This window comes from Leptodactylus fuscus, chromosome 11 (assembly GCF_031893055.1).
Source record: "Leptodactylus fuscus isolate aLepFus1 chromosome 11, aLepFus1.hap2, whole genome shotgun sequence".
Classification (NCBI taxonomy): domain Eukaryota; kingdom Metazoa; phylum Chordata; class Amphibia; order Anura; family Leptodactylidae; genus Leptodactylus; species Leptodactylus fuscus.
In genome coordinates, this window is record NC_134275.1 from 288,804 (window position 1) to 306,303 (window position 17,500).

Consider the following 17,500-nt stretch of genomic DNA (forward strand, 5'->3'; position numbering starts at 1 on the left):
GAGGACATACATGTAGGTCACGGTTCCTGGAGGACATACATGTAGGTCACGGTTCCTGGAGGACATCTTTCGTCTCCTCGGCCGTGTCCTTGTTCTGCACGGTACAGCACTAGCGTGGCTTTTCCTCACGTCCTATAGATCATGCTGCTCCTCTATATACCATGTCATTGATGTGTTGATCTGCACAGTTAGGACATTTCTGTTCTATGGTCATAACTTTGTTTTCCTAGGATGAAATGTTACAGTGTAATTGTAAGTTAAATTTTTTTAAAACCTCTTTGGGTTTGGTTTTGTGAACCCAAATATAATGTAAGTCGTAATGACAAACATGGACGTTAATAAAAATAAATAAAACCATGGCACGGGGTGTGTTTTATTGTGCGCACTAGTTATGGCCAACACGTCGGTAACGTAACATCAAATCACTGGCTGGCTTGTTACTGAAGTCTGGTGAGAATTTCATGTCTATTTATGAAAAATTGGTGATGTCCAAAACTTATCTCACCCACTACGTAGGTTTGTACACTTTGGAGCTGGATTTCTAAATGAAAAGCAAAAGTAAATCATAGCCGGACTCCTAGCAAGGGCAGAGAGTCCAGTTTACCCTAAACCACAGTGATTGACTACTTGTATGTGTATAAAGATGGCGGTAAGCCGGTCGGAGCGGGTAGAGTAGGGTTAGCACACGATTGTTCCTCTTCATGCACACGACTATGGTCACACCAGTATCAAAGACAAAATCTAGTATGATCTCTAGGAATACTCAAGTCAGAATTGCTGAACCTTCTATGCACACATCACACAAAGACCTTAAACATATGGTAGGTTTTATTACAGGATGAGAACTTTAAGACAAAACATTACCAAAATGAAGAAAAATACAAAAGTGATGTAGGGTCCTTCATGCTGTAACAGCAAAACGTTCCGTGCCACGTTCCAGGTGAATCTTTCCTCAGCCACGTCACGTGCTGGCTGGAATGATCCTTTGTAGGCGATTGAGGTCTTCAGAAGAGACGCAGTCCGGCTTTAATGTGATTCAGTTCACTCTGGTTCCAGCACAAGCTGTCGGCCGCGGAGGTGATGGCGGGAGAGCTGCGGATGTAGGAAGACGGGGTTAAGACAAGACCGTTCTACCATGACAGGTGAGAGCAGCCTAGTACATGTGAGGGACAGATATGTGGACGGACTAACAGACAGTTCTAGTCTTTTCATTTTTTGTCTTTGCCTTGTTGACACTTTCTGTCCACTATGACGCAGGATAGGACCGCCCACGCTCGTGTGAAAGCAATGCTCACTCTCCGCACTGCAGGACAGACCCTAGAACGCTGGGTTCACACCAGCGTTCGATCTCCGTTCTCAGGTTTCAGTCTTCTGCATGCACAAGACGGAAACCTGTCAGATCGGGTCCAGCCGTGAGCGCCGATGAGCAATTTATGCTCTCCGCAGTGAAAGTTTTTTTTTTTTTTTAAACTGGACACAGAGTACTGCATGTCCGACTCTGCGGCGAAACCGTTTTTTTAAACCGGACACAAAGAGCATGAAACGCTCACACGGCCGGAGACTTTTCAAGCCCATTCAAATGAATGTGACTGCAGGTTTCCATCTCTTGCCCTGTTTTGTGCAGGAAACGGAAACCTGCAGAACGGAGAGCGGGTGCAGATGTGAACGAGCCTTAACATGTATAATACATACCTACCTTGTCTTGATCTCACCCACCGCCTATCAGAGCACATGTGCGCAGAGATGAGCCTGACCTCCAGCCGGGTAAGATGCACTAGTACACACGCACGTCCAATAATGGGGCTATGCACAGGCTACAGAATGTGCCCCATTCATTCATTCCGTACACTTAGCTCTGACATTTCTGGTTTGTTTTTTTTGGAAATACTTGTCGGCACAGATACAATATTTTAGGTGACATACAGCTCTATGCTGTGCCAAGTTACCCTTACTAAAAATGTAGGAAAAATTTCACAACTGTTTTCCTCTATCCATTGTCAAAGGGGCTGCCCCTGCATCAGTGTCTGACAGCACAAAAGGACAAGGTCAGTCTGCATTAGGGCGGCCCCACTAGTCAGTAATGGATTCAAATAATTCTAGAAGAAACAGCACAAACAATTCTAAGATTAGAGACTGCAGAATTGTTATTTCATGCAGAAGCCGAGTGTCAAGACTGACAGAGTGGCAACAGGCGACCCTAAGCATCATATAGGAATACCACCATTTCTGGTCATTATATGACTATTATTCAGTTTTCCCTTCTGCAGGCGCGCTCTAATTTTTTTCAGTTGTCCCAGAGATGGTAGATGGAGAATTACTATCACATCGCCCATGCATGGCATATGGAGAACACTAGAGATTAGACTCCATTAGTACTGATGTGATTAAAGTTTTTGGCGAGACCGATAACTTACTACTTGCTGCAGCAGAGCCTCTACCGGTTCCTCTCCCCTCCCCCATAGGCATTCTATGTAGAGCCAATAATAGAAGAATCCATGAGCTTACAGTCCAATTTAGGAGATTGATTCCGCAGAGTAGAAAGGGCAGAGATCAGGTAGAGGCAGAAAGGGTGAACGTGACATTTTCTTAGAAGATAAAGTTACTTATATTTGCTCAAACTATTGAATTGTGCAAGACTTGCTATAAGCTTAGTGACTAGTAGTAGGAGACACCGAGGAGGTCACTGAAGAGTCAGATTGTAGCAGAACTTTTTGTTTCCCTCCCTCAAAAAAAATTTCAACATTTTGTTATGCAAGACTGACTAAACTGCTGCCAAAAAACTGAAGGAAAATCTACAAAAAAAAAAAAAAAAATCATCCTCCTATGGAAATAAAATGAATCATCATCCAATGATCTTACAGGAGTTCCCCATTTCTCTGTGGTACAACCATTGGTTAAAGGAGCACTGAACTCCCGGACGTGGCCAGAGCTCCGCACCTCACAACCACATCAATGATTACGCTCACACCATACTAGACACAGTAGTTTGAGGAATCCGGTTTAGCAGTGTCGCCTTCTTACCTTATTGGGATACTCCGGGACTCTGAGTCTTGCTGTTCCAGCACAGTCATCATAGAGTAACTGTCGATAAGGAGGCAGCCGGGGTCCTCTGTCTGCCCAGGGACGACTCCGAGGGGACACTCGCCCCAGTTCACAAATTCTGAAATAAAAGTGATGATGATGATGAAAGAGGTCGCACTTCTGGATTCCTTAGAAGACAATACACTAAACAAGACGTAGACATGGCAGGCTCCTACACAACACAGAAAACAAAGCAGCTGACCCAGCCGTTCGCACCATTGTATTAGACCCACAACTAGGGTTGAACGATCAGGAAAGATCGGATCCTGATCAAGCAAATCTCATGATCGGGTTCGGATGGAAAATGATCAGAAATCAGATTTTAAAAATCGATCCTGAAATCTCAAGATCGGCTCAACCCTACCGACAACCCCAAATCCACAGAGTCACCCTACTGTATGTAAAGCTACCAGACGATCAGCTCTGCTCATTACTGTCTATGAGATTTTCGGCTCTGCAAGCACCCACAAGCTATAAGCAGATCCTGCCGATACCTGAGCTGACGCCCCATACGGAGCCCTCTAGTGCGGCCCTTCTCTCGCTCGCGGCTTTCCTGTTGACCATCTGAATGTATTCTTCCTCGTAAGGCTCAGCGTTCATCTCTTCATCCTCTGTGTGTTCACTCATCTCTTCCTCCTCGTCCCGTTGGGATTTCCCCCAATGTCTATAGGATCTTGTTTTAGAGTCCCGCTTTATTTTCCACTGTAAGCTCTCCACGGTGTAGATGGGCTGATCGCTATAGTCTGAGCCATCCGCACCTTCGTCCTGGATGTAGATGGAGCAGAGAGACAGCAGCTTCTCCTGGGTGGCCACTGGCAGGCGAGTTCTCAGATTTGAAAAAATCCTAAATAAAAAAAAAAAAGGCCATGTCCACATGAGGCACATGTCCACATGAGGCACATGTCCATAAGCACAGAGATTTAGGAGACTGGGGAGGTTTTCAAAGCACTTTGGTTGAAACCAGCTAAATTTTTTAAAAAGGGTTTTTGGGGCAAACTACAGTATATTGAGGCGCTTGATAGCTAGTTTGGTATGGCCGGGATCATGTAAGTGCACCCTACAGGCCTGTGTGAGGGGGGTGTTCACACTTGCACCTGTGTCCGCCCACCAGGTCTCAGCCCTATTCGCCACAGTAACTGCATAGGGGGGACAGCTTCCCGGCGGTCAGTTCTAAAACCCATTCATTTGTGACCAGCAGTCGCCTGAGCTCCTGCACATCCGGTCAGAGCGGTCGGAGTTACTTTTTCAATTATCCTGTAAAACCCCTTGAACTATTGAGCTAGGACTACAGGCCAAATCAATGCATTGAGCTGCGTACAATCCGCAGGCTGCAGTCACTGCATAGCCCAGGCCTTCATGTAATTCAGAACCAAGTCTGCCACGTGTGAATCTCCCGTCATTGCATACATTTATTAGCCATACATTGTCATACACTTACAGCTGTAATAGTTGTGGGCTGGTCCGGCACGGAAATTCAAGGCACTTCTGCATCAGTTTTTTCCATTGTAAAAACTCACTGTGAGAAAATAACTTCCATTTGCTTTTCACAGGCGCTTGGTTACGAGAACCAACCATGCATTTTTTATCTGAAAAAAACCCAGGAATATTAGAGTGAACCTCAGACACAACATTGCGAGCACCAGTCAGGAGATGCAGAGCAGCCATTCACTAGTGTAAGCCGCTTTAAGGAATGAATACACCCAGCCCGCTCGAGCAGGTACCACAGCCATCTGGAAGCTTCCGACAGGTCATTGGGGAACACTGGCTGGCCTATAGTAAGAGAACGTCACCGCGTACTTGGCTATACCTATAGTATAAAGCTTATGGTATGGCTGACGAGTGATCTCAGCCAGGGTAGTCCTTGATGAGGCCAGTCACTACATATGACAAGTTTCTCCCCTCCCCCACATACCTGCTCTGTTGTTGGCTGTTAGGATTTCCGCGATCCAGCAGCTGAGGTAATGTTCTCGTGCCCGGGCCTTCTTGTCCTTGCGCTGCCCCAAGCCAGCAAACATGACTTCTAGTAACTCCTGAGTAAATGCCTGGGAATGTAAGACCTTTAGTAGCGGCTGCCAGAAACGTAGGAGGGCGCGGGGGAGGCGAAGGTCTTCATCTTGATCTGAAGGCATAAGAGTAATAGCCAAGAATACAATCAATCACACTGAAGAAACAGAGACCTTTAGGAAGGACCCGAAAGAACAGCAAGCTGTAGTGTCTCAGGGGTCCGGGGGGGGCCTGAGCCCCACTATATATACACTATATATACACCAATGTGATCTGGAGAACCCCTTTAATAATCACGTAAGGTACAACTATTAGATTAACAGGAAACCCGTTACAACATGTCGGAACAAACTAGTTCTACAGTTCAGAGAACACGTCAGAAGACACCGACATACATGGTTAGTTATTAAGGGAAAATTAAAAGGGGATGTCCAGAATGAGATGGAACAGCGATACGCACCATGTTGTGCTTTCTAAGCAATAGATGGATAGAAGGTGGATATAGGGCCGGACTGATCCATATCATTTACAGGATCGGAGCTGGAAATGGATCAGTCCGGGGGCCACAGCAATCCGGTATTTATGGCCTAGCCGCGGGCCACAAACTCTTTACACTACCTTGCTCTATCTTCAGGGTGGACAGCTGTCTTCCAGTAGGAATAAGGAAACCGTCTTCAAGAAGAATATCTACAGTCACCTGAATACTGGGGACAAAGCACAAGCACAGTAAATATTCTATTATATGCGGAACCTTCCCCTTGTAGATGCCGATACCAAAGAATTATTAAGTAAGAAAAGTTCATTTCATTTATTTGTGGCACATGGTAAGAAGTTCTAGGACGAGAGAAGAGAATGGCGGCTTTATGACGTAGACAGCAGGAGCTGAATAGGACTTTCCATGTATATGGAGCTGGGACCTACTGGGGAACCTACTGGGGTTGGATTTTATGAATCTTCCCTACAAGGAAGGATTAGTATAAGTGGCCCCCTCTCTCTCCCACCGCACAGGGGTCCCTGCAGTGATGACGTCACATACCTCATAGTCATGTGATATACGGGCAGCGATCATACGAGCTATGTATGCATGGCCATCAGTGCAGGCACGGGGCAGACTAGAACAGGCGACCACACTACTATACAGTTCCCTGCTCGGCGGCCGATGCAATCCTCCGTACGCCGTTACCTGCTTGGTTGCACTAGCTCCTTTATTTGCGCTATAATCCATTCCAGATTCGCTGTAGCACTCCACGGCTTTCGAGATGCAGAATCATTCTGCTGTTCCTCAAAGACCTTTTAGAGAAATAAAAGAATTTTTTTAGGCAAACATTAATATTTTGTTTTTATTGTCTGTATTATGCCATCATATTGTAGGATTCTCAGGGACTGAGCCAAGGATGAGTCGACTGCTGTAGAGTATACGGAGCCCCCCCACCCATATGGAAGAAAGCCATAAGACAGATAAACACTCCCCCGCACTGAGTCACACAAGCGCCAATGTGGACCGAATCCCCAGTGATGTCTGACTGGAGAACAGATGAAGTTGCTTTGCTACTGTTTAGATGAGAGAGTCAATACTTGTGGCCGTGGCCTGAGGGGGCGCAGAAAGTCCCCACTTCTAAAGTACAATCGCAGGATTTGGTTCCTCAGAAAATCTGCTGAAACTGCATTCATGGTTTATACATCAGGTAAGCCACGACAGGAAAAACAGCTGCAGCATCCCCAGGGAGACTCCGGCCACAACACCACCTTGCTGCAGCCCTTAAAGGGATCCTATCATTACATACCTTTTTTTTCTGACTAACACATAGGAATACCCTTAAGAAAGTCTCTTCTTCTCCTAACTTTAGATGTCTTCTCCGCGCCGCCGTTCGGTAGAAATCCCGTTTTTTTTTTAGTATGCAAATGAGTTCTCTTGCAGCACTGGGGGTGTCGCCAATGCTGCGAGAGAACTCTCCAGCGCTGCCTCCATCTTCTTCTAGAACGCCCTCTCCCTGTGTCTTCTTCCGTCCTCGGTTTTAATCTTCTAGGCCTCAGGCAGAGCTGACTTCGCATGTGTAAATGGCCATTTTCTTGAGGCCGTGGGCATGCGTAGTCGGCTCTGCCCAAGGCCTAGAGGATTGAAACCCAGGATGGAAGTAGACACAGGGAGAGGCTGTTCCAGAAGAAGATGGAGGTGGCGCTGGAGAGTTCTCTCACAGCATTTGGGACGCCCCCAGTGCTGTTTGAGCGCTGAAGACCGCCCCCAGTGCTGCAAGAGAACTCATTTGCATACCGAAGAAAACCCGAATTTCTACCAAACGGCAGTGCAGAGAAGACATCTAAAGGTAGGAGAAGAAGAGACTTTCTTAAGGTTATTCCTACGTGTTAGAAAAAAAAAAAAAAAAAAAAAAAAAAAAAAGGAAGGAAGGATATACTCAAGTGCCAGATCCCCTGCCTAGGAAACCCCTCTGCCCTAATACACTGTCCCCAGCCACCACGATTTACCCAGAGAAGTATCCCCTAACCCCCCTGGCACACTAGGAGGCTGGATTCAGAAACTAATTTCAGGGAAGAGAAGTTAAGGGCCAGACTTCTTGCAGCGGCTTCCCTTATAGAGGAGAACACCGGGTACCTAATTCCTCTTTAGAGTCTTCCCACATTTCCGTCTGCGGGGCAGGAAACAGAAGCGGAGGTGCAGAGCGGCCACCCAATATCTGCAGAGTGACCAGTTCCTGTTCGTGGAAGGAGGAAGTCTTTCCAGGAGTGCTGTTGTGGACGAGGGGGGAAAATTTGCTGAAAGTGCATTCATGGTTTGCACATTAGGTAGGTCAGCAGTTCTTATCCCTCAAAATTGCAGATAGAGCAGAGTCCATGTTGCTATAGGGGTGCCAGGATTTCTGCACTGAGGGAACACTATAGAGTTCTATGGGCGAGAAGGGTTTATTTGCAGGGCCCAGAGCTCGGCACTGACAACAAGGCCCTCTAGGACCCAACAATCCTGACACCAGGAACAATAGAAAGTTGGATTTTTCAGTCATGCAAATTTTTACACCTCAATAATTTACGGAAACCGGGGAAAAGTACAGTTGGTGCAATTGATTGACTGCAGAGAATATCTGGTTTACAGGAACATCTCCGCTTGGTATGACTGTATTGTGTGCACAAAGGCCAAATGATTCATGATATTAAAAAAAATCCTCCTCTGGAACTCCCTGTTGGATGCAAATCATCAGACCTTTAACACGTCTGCTGGGAATTACCCGGAGTGACAGGTATGTAGGACGGACAGGAAGGGGAATAGGGACGGTACCTTGAACTGCTCACTTGTGTAGGATCGTAATGACTCTCGCAGCTTTGCTGTAAGGAAATGAAATAAGTCAATAAGAAAATAGAGAAGTCGATGATGACGGCATCTGCCAGGGAGGAAAGACAAAAGCAATGAGGAAGCAAACAGAACGCAACGTCGCAGCAGAAGTGGAGAGGCGGAAAATCCCAGGGGGAAAGTCACTATCCACCAATAATAATATAATATATACAGTATAGATACAGTCACACAGATAGAAGAAACAATACTACCATGTGTGACAGCACCAATAGAGCTGGACAGCGCAGGTTTGCCTTTTAGTCAATGAAAACGAATAAGAAAAAACAATATTTTACCCAAAGTGATTTTATTGCATTTCACTAAGACAGCCTAAGAGGCGACACATCGCACAAGAAAAATGATCTTAGGAAACCTAGCCATGCTTTGTAGAGACAATTGTGACCTGAATCTCCCAAAGCCAGCACTTCACGTAATCTTATCGGTGGGCTCAGGCTGCCAGTAGTCGGGCTTGTGAGAAGAGATGGCGGCAATGGTGGCACCAGGCAGAACTCCCTTACTGAGAAGACAATCATGTGAGCAGAAATCTTAGAATTGTCTCTTCTGTTACTGCGACTGACCAAACATTGGAGTCAAAACGTAACCTAGGATGACCCGGAGTGTGAACATGCTGCGGTATTTAAATAAGCACTCCAGGAACCCATGTGATTGTCTGCACTGCGTGAAAGCGAGCCTGGAGTCGTGTACGGTTATTGCCTGCTCATGGCTGTAGCGTTAGCCTCCTTTCTGCAGACATTGGTGCAGATGAACTATAACCTTTACAGACCAGTGTACACTTAGACTACTTTGGTAATCTGATGCACTTTTATGAGCTCTGGTCTAACGTTACACCAATTAATTTGCCAAGTTGCCGACAAAATTGTGGCGCAGTGGCTGAAATCATGGCGAAGCTCCAAAAATTATGGCACAATGTCTGGTCACTGTTAAGCATATTAAACAACAACATCCTCTTTCCAACAAGACCAACACTACGATACTTGTTAGTATTACCTTACAGCAGAACTCTGGTGCAAACCTAGAATAGAATATATCTGCCCCATTGCTTCCGGAGCAGGAGGTCAAATTCACAATGGAGGTCTATGGGAGTCAAATCGAGCCTCTACTAGACTTAAAGGGGTTGTCCCATCACAAGGATCCTATCTAGACTGCTTGTTAAAGGGGTTGTCCCATCACAAGGATCCTATCTAGACTGCTTCTTAAAGGGGTTGTCCCATCACAAGGATCCTATCTAGACTGCTTGTTAAAGGGGTTGTCCCATCACAAGGATCCTATCTATACTGTTTCTTAAAGGGGTTGTCCCATCACAAGGCTCCTCTCTATACTGCTTGTTAATGTGGATGTAAGACTTTTCCTAAATACATTGCTTCAGCACAACGGCTTTGTTTGGCCGCTATCTTACTTTATTCACTTCTTTGTGGCCACAGCCCTGACTTAGCTGCTCATGAGTCCAGTGATGTGTCTGCTGCTCTCAGGGGGGAGGGGCTAAGTGCAGGGAGCCAGCCTGTGTATCTAGCTATTCCTGTGTCTGCACCACATGACCTAGCTTCCTGCTCTCAGATAGGGGAGAGGAGCTGCTTTCATTTCTTCTGTTCTCCCAGTTATCAGGCTAGCTAATTCAATTGTGTTCATTATGGCAGAGACAGGCAGTGTCTGTATGTAACACAGAATGGAGTTGCTGCTGCCTGTACTTCATAGTCCAATATGGGAGGGCGGGGCTACACGCTAATTTGGGGGCGGAGCTAATCGGCAGGTTGCCTGTGAAACCCCGCCCACCAAATGATGCAAGAAAGCAGGAAGAAAGAAGATTTTACAGCAGAGAAGACTGGTGAGTATGTGAGGTGGGAATACCCCTTTAACATTGTCCGACCTCCTGTTCATACAAAACACACTGTGTGCATCAGAGGAGATGAGTGCTCAGGAGGAAAGCACATAACTTCACAATAAAGCTTATTCAATGACATTACATTACATACAGGCTCATCTTCAAAGAGAAAAAAACCCAAAAACTATTCTCTATTGAGCGATTCTTTAAAGAGAAATTCTGCAGTGGGTTTCTGCAAGGAGGAGGGGGGCAGGAACCCAAATCAGGTATTTTTTCTGTAGCTCATGTGTGCAAGTTTCTTGGTGGACCTCCTACAACATTTGCCTTGCTAAGGTTACACAAATGACTTTAGGTCGCAGCATGTGGATGACAAGTTATTAAGTCTCATCCACAAAGTTGTAGGCGCCAGTACGTTCATGGAGGCGCACATACCCCACTGTGACCTATGGAAACAACCCCCAAATCCCATGTGTAATGATAAGCTGGCCATGGCCCGCACACATTCGAGGTTACTAACCGGCCAGGGTTTGCAGTTTCTGTTCTTTCAATGACAATGTGGGAAAGTTTTCTTCAGCTTCCTCGGAATCGTTGCCATCTTCAGACATCCACTGAGGGTTTGAGGAGTTACCCAACTGTCGGGACCAATATTCACGTCTCAGCCAATCCATCACAAAGTCCCATCCTACACAAAGTCAACATAAGTCAAAAAAAAAAAAAAAGTCACCTAAAATCTGCAGCAAAGCGTTCTGCAAAACACATGAGTAATGATGAGCAGATTCTCTATATATAGAAGAGGAGGAGGAGGAGGAGGGAACGCTGGAGGCAACGTATGTGACCATGAAGCTCTTCAGTAGAAAGGTAACACTATATATACACCACGTCTGCTCATGTTAGGACTTACGTTTTGCACTAGTTTCCCCCTCTCCGTGCTGGTGAGTGGAGAATAATGGACTATAAAACAACCCACGTCCTGGATAGCGCCATATTAAAGCCACTGCCTAGACCTTGAATACTTACCCTTGCGGCACAGACTTAGTTTCGGTAACTTTCCATGAGTCGCGCTGTGGCGGAGGTTTACCACCCATTCTGGAATCTTAAGCTGCAACCACAAGACAAAGTAAATGGTTAACTGTGAAGCTGATGTATACAGCGGGGAGGCAGTAAGCCTGATTGATAGAGCTGGCTATGCATTAACCCCTTCCTGACCTTCCAATCTACTTTGCAGTTCAGTCTCTTTACACGCTTTATACTCAGATTTCCCAAATTAGCAGAATGAATCACAAAGCTACAAATATAATAATAGGGCGCCGTCTGTTTCCACAAGTGACCCGAGAGGAGGTCTCGCTCCATTCACTTGCACAGGAGTTACAGAAGTAGATGAAGCTGCTATCTGTATTACCGCTCCACACACCCTTAGGAACAGACAGACGTCTTCAAGACATGTGGTGGCACTGATCGGGTATTTATGGCCATGTGCTATACAAGAAATACCTCTAAGCACTAAACCCTACTTTACTGAAGCGAGTGGCTATGTAACGTATCGCCAAGTCAGTTTGTCCGGCCATGTGAAAATGCCCTTATAGTTTATACACACCACATGTAATACACGCGTGTGACACTAGCGGCTCACCTCATTGGCCAGACGTCTTAAGGGAATTGACACGGATTTCTGTTTCGGTTCTGTGATTATATTTACAAACCTGGAAGAAGAAGAAAAACAGGATGAAGGACACAATAGTGACAACTAGGCGGGGCAATGAATATTAATGACCTATTCGGACGTGCCTGAAGGGGCCAGGCCTAACATACTGCGAGTATCACTACGCACAAAAGGCCAATAAACAAATCACATGTAGAAACATAAACCGCACAAAACACATTGATATCTAATAAGAAAACCTATAAGGATAGAATAAAGACAAAAAATGAATTAAAGACGAAGCCCCATGTGGTGGGCGAAATATACACCAGGCATTCTGTGATACCTTGGGTTCATGTATGTTACATGTATTAGGGCTGTGTGTTCACTAGCGTGTTGCTGGGGTATGTATATAGCTTGTATATCACCAATGCATTGCTTATATTCCACTGATGGCGGTCAGCCATGTTAGGCACGATACTTTGCTGATCATTTTTCCTACACGTATTTTGCGTCCCTTGATATATGTAACACATCCCTCCCTTGTTTATCTCATGTTGGCACTTCCGGTATTTGCATAGACCTTCCAAGTCTCCCCAGTTATACGAAATTATTTCATTTTTTTTGCCTTTATTATATCTTAAAATAAATGTATTGATATCCATTAAAATTATTTCATTTTTTTTTAATTCCTTTTTGTGTGGCTTCTTTTTGGTTTCTTCCTACGGTAAGCATTGTCATTTCATCCCACTGACTGAATACATTTGGGTTGATTTATGAAGGGCAGCCTGGTAAATGGTGGTCTTTGTATCTGTGGCACCAGGGGGGGGGGGGGGGGACGCACCTCATTTAGAAATCAGTTGCATTTCCATAGACTAGTGGGTAAGGAACACCCTTCTCCCCTCCTGACAGAACTTGTCCATAGACCAGTACTGGGGGGCTTTCCTCATGGCTCAGCGGTAAGGAACTGGGTGTAGAACCCACCAGCAATCTGATATCGATGACTTATCTTGTGGGTAGGTCATTGGTCGCCATTATGCCTGGCTTAAACTTTGATGTAATGATACAAATAACGATGGAAAGAAACTATCCAAAGAGCTGGCACAGAATGTGATCTAATGTCAGAGGTCAGAGGACCGTTCGCCACCTCCAACCAGCCCAGCTCTTTACATCACGTAATAGCTGCTGAGCCACTGATTTTGGCACAGTGATTTTTTTTCTGTAGCTCCCGCCATTCCTGAGCAGCGTTAGTTTTGGTGTCTGATCTATTTAGTCTCTGTACTGTTAGGAGGGCAGTGTCAGACATGAACAGGTTGGGGTGCAATTTTAAGCACCGACCCCGGTTGCCTCTGATTGGAGATGTGACTCACACCCCCTGCCTGACACTGCCCTTCTGACATTACAGAGCTTATACATAAAGAATACATCAGGCACCAAAACTAACTGCACTTGTGTCTCTGAAATGGTGGAGGGCTGGAATCAGGGGATCGGCACCTATCAAATAAGAACTAGCACTGGTGGAGTCAGCAAAAGGTCCTCTATAAAATAAGAAATACACTTAATGTAAAGGAGATTAACTACTAACCTGACGAGGGCCAATCCATAAAGCAATTCCAGCTCTTGTTCTCCCATCCCACCACCAACATCAAGGATTTTGCATCGCACCAGATCAGCGGTGCACTCTACTGCCAGCGGCATGCTATTCCCATACCTGGAACACAGAAGGAAATTAGTTACATACAACATTAAAGTTTCTCATACAATGGCTGTTCATCTATACATTGCCATTAGCTGAGAAGTCACATTCTATAGGCTGGTAAATCATCACTAAAGCGATGATGTTCCCAACTACAACATGTGACCGCGAGACTGGTAAATGGCTGCTGTACCCATGTGGGGGACACTGGCATCATACCACAGCTGCCAAAACCAGAGACAGATGGAGAGGACTGGGACCCTGCCAACAGTACAATGTTGTAAAGAGGTAATTAAAGGGATCCTCTCACTCTCACACACTTTTTTTTCTAGGTACCATGTCGGAATAGCCTTAAGAAAGGCTATTCATCTGTGCGCTGCCGTTCGCCTACAATCCCGGATTCTCTCAGTATGCAAATTAGCTTTCTTGCAGCACTGGGGGCATCTCTAATGCTGCGAGAGAACTCTCTCCAGCGCCGCCTCCATCTTCGTCAGCAGCGTCCTCTTCATCCTCTTCTTCCAGCGGTGACTTGTAACTTCTAGGCCTCAGGCAGAGCAGACTGCGCATTCCCACAGGCTATGAGAAAATAGCCGCTTGCACAGTATTGCAAGACGACGAAAGGTAGGAGCAACGGCCTAAGGCCCCACATTGCAGAAACGCAGCTTTTTTTTTTTTTTTTTGCATATTTTGTTGGATTTTCTTTTTGAGCCAAAGCCAGGAACGAATGAAGAGCAGAAATATAAGAACGTGCAATATATTTTCTATTCTTTTTGAAGGCAATCTTGGCTTAGGCTCAAAAAACCGCAACAAGAAAAGCTACGTTGCTACAATGTGCAACCTCAGCCTAAGACTGAGAACACACACTGCCGAAACACAACAGAAAAAAAAAAATAAGAATTAGCATTCACAGTTCTAGCAAGGTGATAAACCCCACCACCACACACACACACTTAAAATCTCAACCACCACTTATTTTTTGAATGCGGATGCAAACAAAATCCGTCAGACCCAGGTTTCTGATGCCCCCCCTTTCTTTTTGCCACATTTTGTAAAGCCTTCCGTGGGCTGCGCCACTTTTGCATTTGGCAGTAAATACGGTTTTGGTTTCTCGTCGTCTTTACTATTTACAAGCACAAAAATGGCCCAAATGCGCTTCGGTAGAGGGACAGCGTCATAAAGCCCTTCTGGTCAGACAGCACTGAAGTCGCAATTCCACGTGGTAGATTTTACGCCAAATTTAGAACATATGGGAACTTTTTTAAATAATTTAGGCACACGAATCAACAAGAGGAAAAAAAGACGTGACTAAAAGGGCGAAGCATTGCACCAGTGATACCCAATCCCCAATATGTACAGGGGTCAGCCCTCTCAGCCACCGAATCTATCACATATGGAAGCCACAGTCAGGCTGAGCACAGTCTAGAGCTGGAAGGGGACTAAGGCACATTAGTGGTAGGGAAGCAGTGTGTCCGGTCTGACCCTGCACTATGCAGGTCTATGGAGGACAGTATAAAGTGTAACACCGCAGGGCACCGGACACACATTAGTGGTAGGGAAGCAGTGTGTCCGGTCTGTCCCTGCACTATGCAGGTCTATGGAGGACAGTATAAAGTGTAACACGGCAGGCACCGGACACCCATTAGTGGTAGGGAAGCAGTGTGTCCGGTCTGTCCCTGCACTATGCAGGTCTATGGAGGACAGTATAAAGTGTAACACGGCAGGGCACCGGATGCACACTACGGCACTGACCTGCTCTTCCAGGCGGAGATCTGATGCAGCGCCTCCCGCTGGAGCTTGCAGTCCCGGCTGTAGAGATACTCCAGGACCTGCTCCCATTCTGCCTTGCTGATCCAGGCTACTACCTGCCGCTTGCCCGCCATCCCCGGCGGCAGTAACACCTCGGCCCCTCTGCCAATCAGCGAGCGCCTTTGTTTTGATGCGGAGCAACCACAAACAGCCCCGGCTGGGAACAAGAGCGCTGACTTTAGGTTCCGGCCTGTGTTCTGCCATTCAGCCACTGCCCTCCTCTACAAATACCGGCGAGAATGAATGATTTCACACAGTAAAGATGTCAACTAGTGGTAAAAAGCCCCCCTCATACAACACGTGGAGGAATATGGCTCAGGCGGGAGACATTTCTATACATCTCTGAATAAAGTCGATTTGATAAATTACACACAGTTCACACCTGCGTTCAGGTTTCCATTCTTCAGATCCACTCAGGACCTAAAACCATATTCTGACTTCTGTAACTCTTTCATATTTCCATGTACACAGCTGTGTTGATCAGTTTTTGCCATGCAAGATATAATTTTATGTATAATCAAATTTTATTAAGGTTTTTCAAAAATATAACAAGAAAAAAAACAGTATGACATAAAACAGTATGACATAAAACAGTATCCCATAGCCCATAAAAGAAAGGCGGGCCGGGGCCCAAGGAGCATAACAGCCCAAAAAGGTGCTACCAACAAAAAACCAGGAACAAGAGTCTCAGCAATGTGCAGGAACTCAATAGGCCTTTGGGGAAGACCTAAGATGTCGTTTCAGTTCTATTATTTTAGGGAATGCCCAATGTTTTGATAACTTTATTTACTTGGGGGGGGGGGGGGGGGGAATGGTGAAAAAGAACATAAATTCAGCAAACTGGAACCCATTCACTTCATTGGGTTTTTTAAAGCAACCCACAGCTGTCCGTTTGCAGCCTCTCCAAAGTGAATCCACTTTTTAATTTCTCATCTAATTTGACATTTTCTTAACTGTTTGTACCCTGAAAGCCCCCAGTTGTTTAGGTGCCATAGCAGGGGTTGAGGGGAAACGTTGTAAAGGCTCCACTCTTCTGCCCGGCCTCCTTCTCTGGCTTTATCCCACTCCACACTGAAGTGCAGCCAAGCAGAATGTGGACATCTTGTGCCGCTAATGCCAGTAGGTTGCATCAAAGCTGCATGCACTTCTACCCGCAGCCACTAGGTGGAGATATTGGCTCTAAAATGTAGGAAGTTCAGAAATGATGGGGAAACAAGTTTTGGGTTTTCCAGAATGAAGACAATGATTGAATAAACTTCTGACCACCAATTCTGTAAGATACATGAATAGCGCCAGTCACTAGTAAAGGTGCAAAGAGGAGCAACCAAAATGATGGCCAATCCTCAGTCCAGCAGTGCTATTAGGGTGGGCCAGGTGTAGTGGGCAGAGGATTGCCTGGGTTTGATCATTTGTGAGGGTCTTCATGGCAGAGAGTGGGGATTACAGATAGGGAGGCCCTCTGCGCCACTTAGGTCTGCCCCATGTTCCCTGCAATTCTATGTGAGTTGCAGAAATAGCACATTTATGTCATAGCCTGGGAATCTGCAGAGCGGCCATGAGGGATTTCAGGCCCCATGCTGGCAAATTTTGTGTGTCCCTTCCCTAACACAAAGTATGACTATGTCCAAGAAGGGACAGAAGCAACACAATAAATAAAATGACAATTTTTATTAAGTGATGAAGAACCAACCCTAAGACCATAGTCAGTGGCGTAACTAGGAATGGCGGGGCCCCGTGGTGAACTTTTGACATGCCCCCCACCCCCGCTGCTCTGCTACATGATGTAAGGGAGCATTCACACATGACACATTGGGTTCTGCAACATCATGTAGCAGAGCCGAATGTGTCATCATGTGTGAATGCTCCCTTACATCATGTAGCAGAGCAGACCCTCTTCAGAATCCCTGCCCTGTCCCATTTATCAGCACAGCACTGTGAGGAGAGAGTTCGGGGACCCAGTGCTTACCTGGCTGACGGCTGGGTGCTTGCTGTGCTCTGCGCGGCACCACTAAACATGGCCCACTTCTTCTTCAGCACTAAGTCTCCGCCCCCCAGCGTCAGGACGCACGCTGAGGGAGGAGACACTGCGGA

The 17,500-nt window shown here is 46.0% G+C and overlaps 1 protein-coding gene across 1 annotated transcript; it reads right to left on the reverse strand.

Moving 5' to 3' along the window:
• Positions 1-831: 831 nt before the first annotated feature.
• LAS1L (LAS1 like ribosome biogenesis factor) lies at positions 832-15,518 on the reverse strand. The gene is made up of 13 exons (XM_075260093.1): positions 15,353-15,518; positions 13,493-13,618; positions 11,899-11,968; positions 11,286-11,367; positions 10,786-10,950; positions 8,375-8,421; positions 6,269-6,375; positions 5,704-5,789; positions 4,994-5,200; positions 4,520-4,667; positions 3,576-3,925; positions 3,022-3,160; positions 832-1,092 (listed from the first exon to the last, which is right to left on the reverse strand). The coding sequence occupies exons 1-13, from the start codon at positions 15,481-15,483 to the stop codon at positions 1,005-1,007; spliced, it is 1,746 nt and encodes a 581-aa protein (XP_075116194.1). The 5' UTR covers positions 15,484-15,518; the 3' UTR covers positions 832-1,004.
• Between the last annotated feature and the right edge of the window lie 1,982 nt (positions 15,519-17,500).

Excerpts from the sequence above, each read along its gene's own strand:
- LAS1L (XM_075260093.1), bottom strand. The coding sequence starts at position 15,483 with ATGGCGGGCAAGCGGCAGGTAGTAGCCTGGATCAGCAAGGCAGAATGG. Across the intron at positions 11,969-13,492 it reads TATGGATTGGCCCTCGTCAG|GTTTGTAAATATAATCACAG; the intron begins GTTAGTAGTTAA and ends TTCTTCTTCCAG. Across the intron at positions 3,926-4,519 it reads AGCCCACAACTATTACAGCT|GATTTTTTCAAATCTGAGAA; the intron begins GTAAGTGTATGA and ends TTTTTTATTTAG.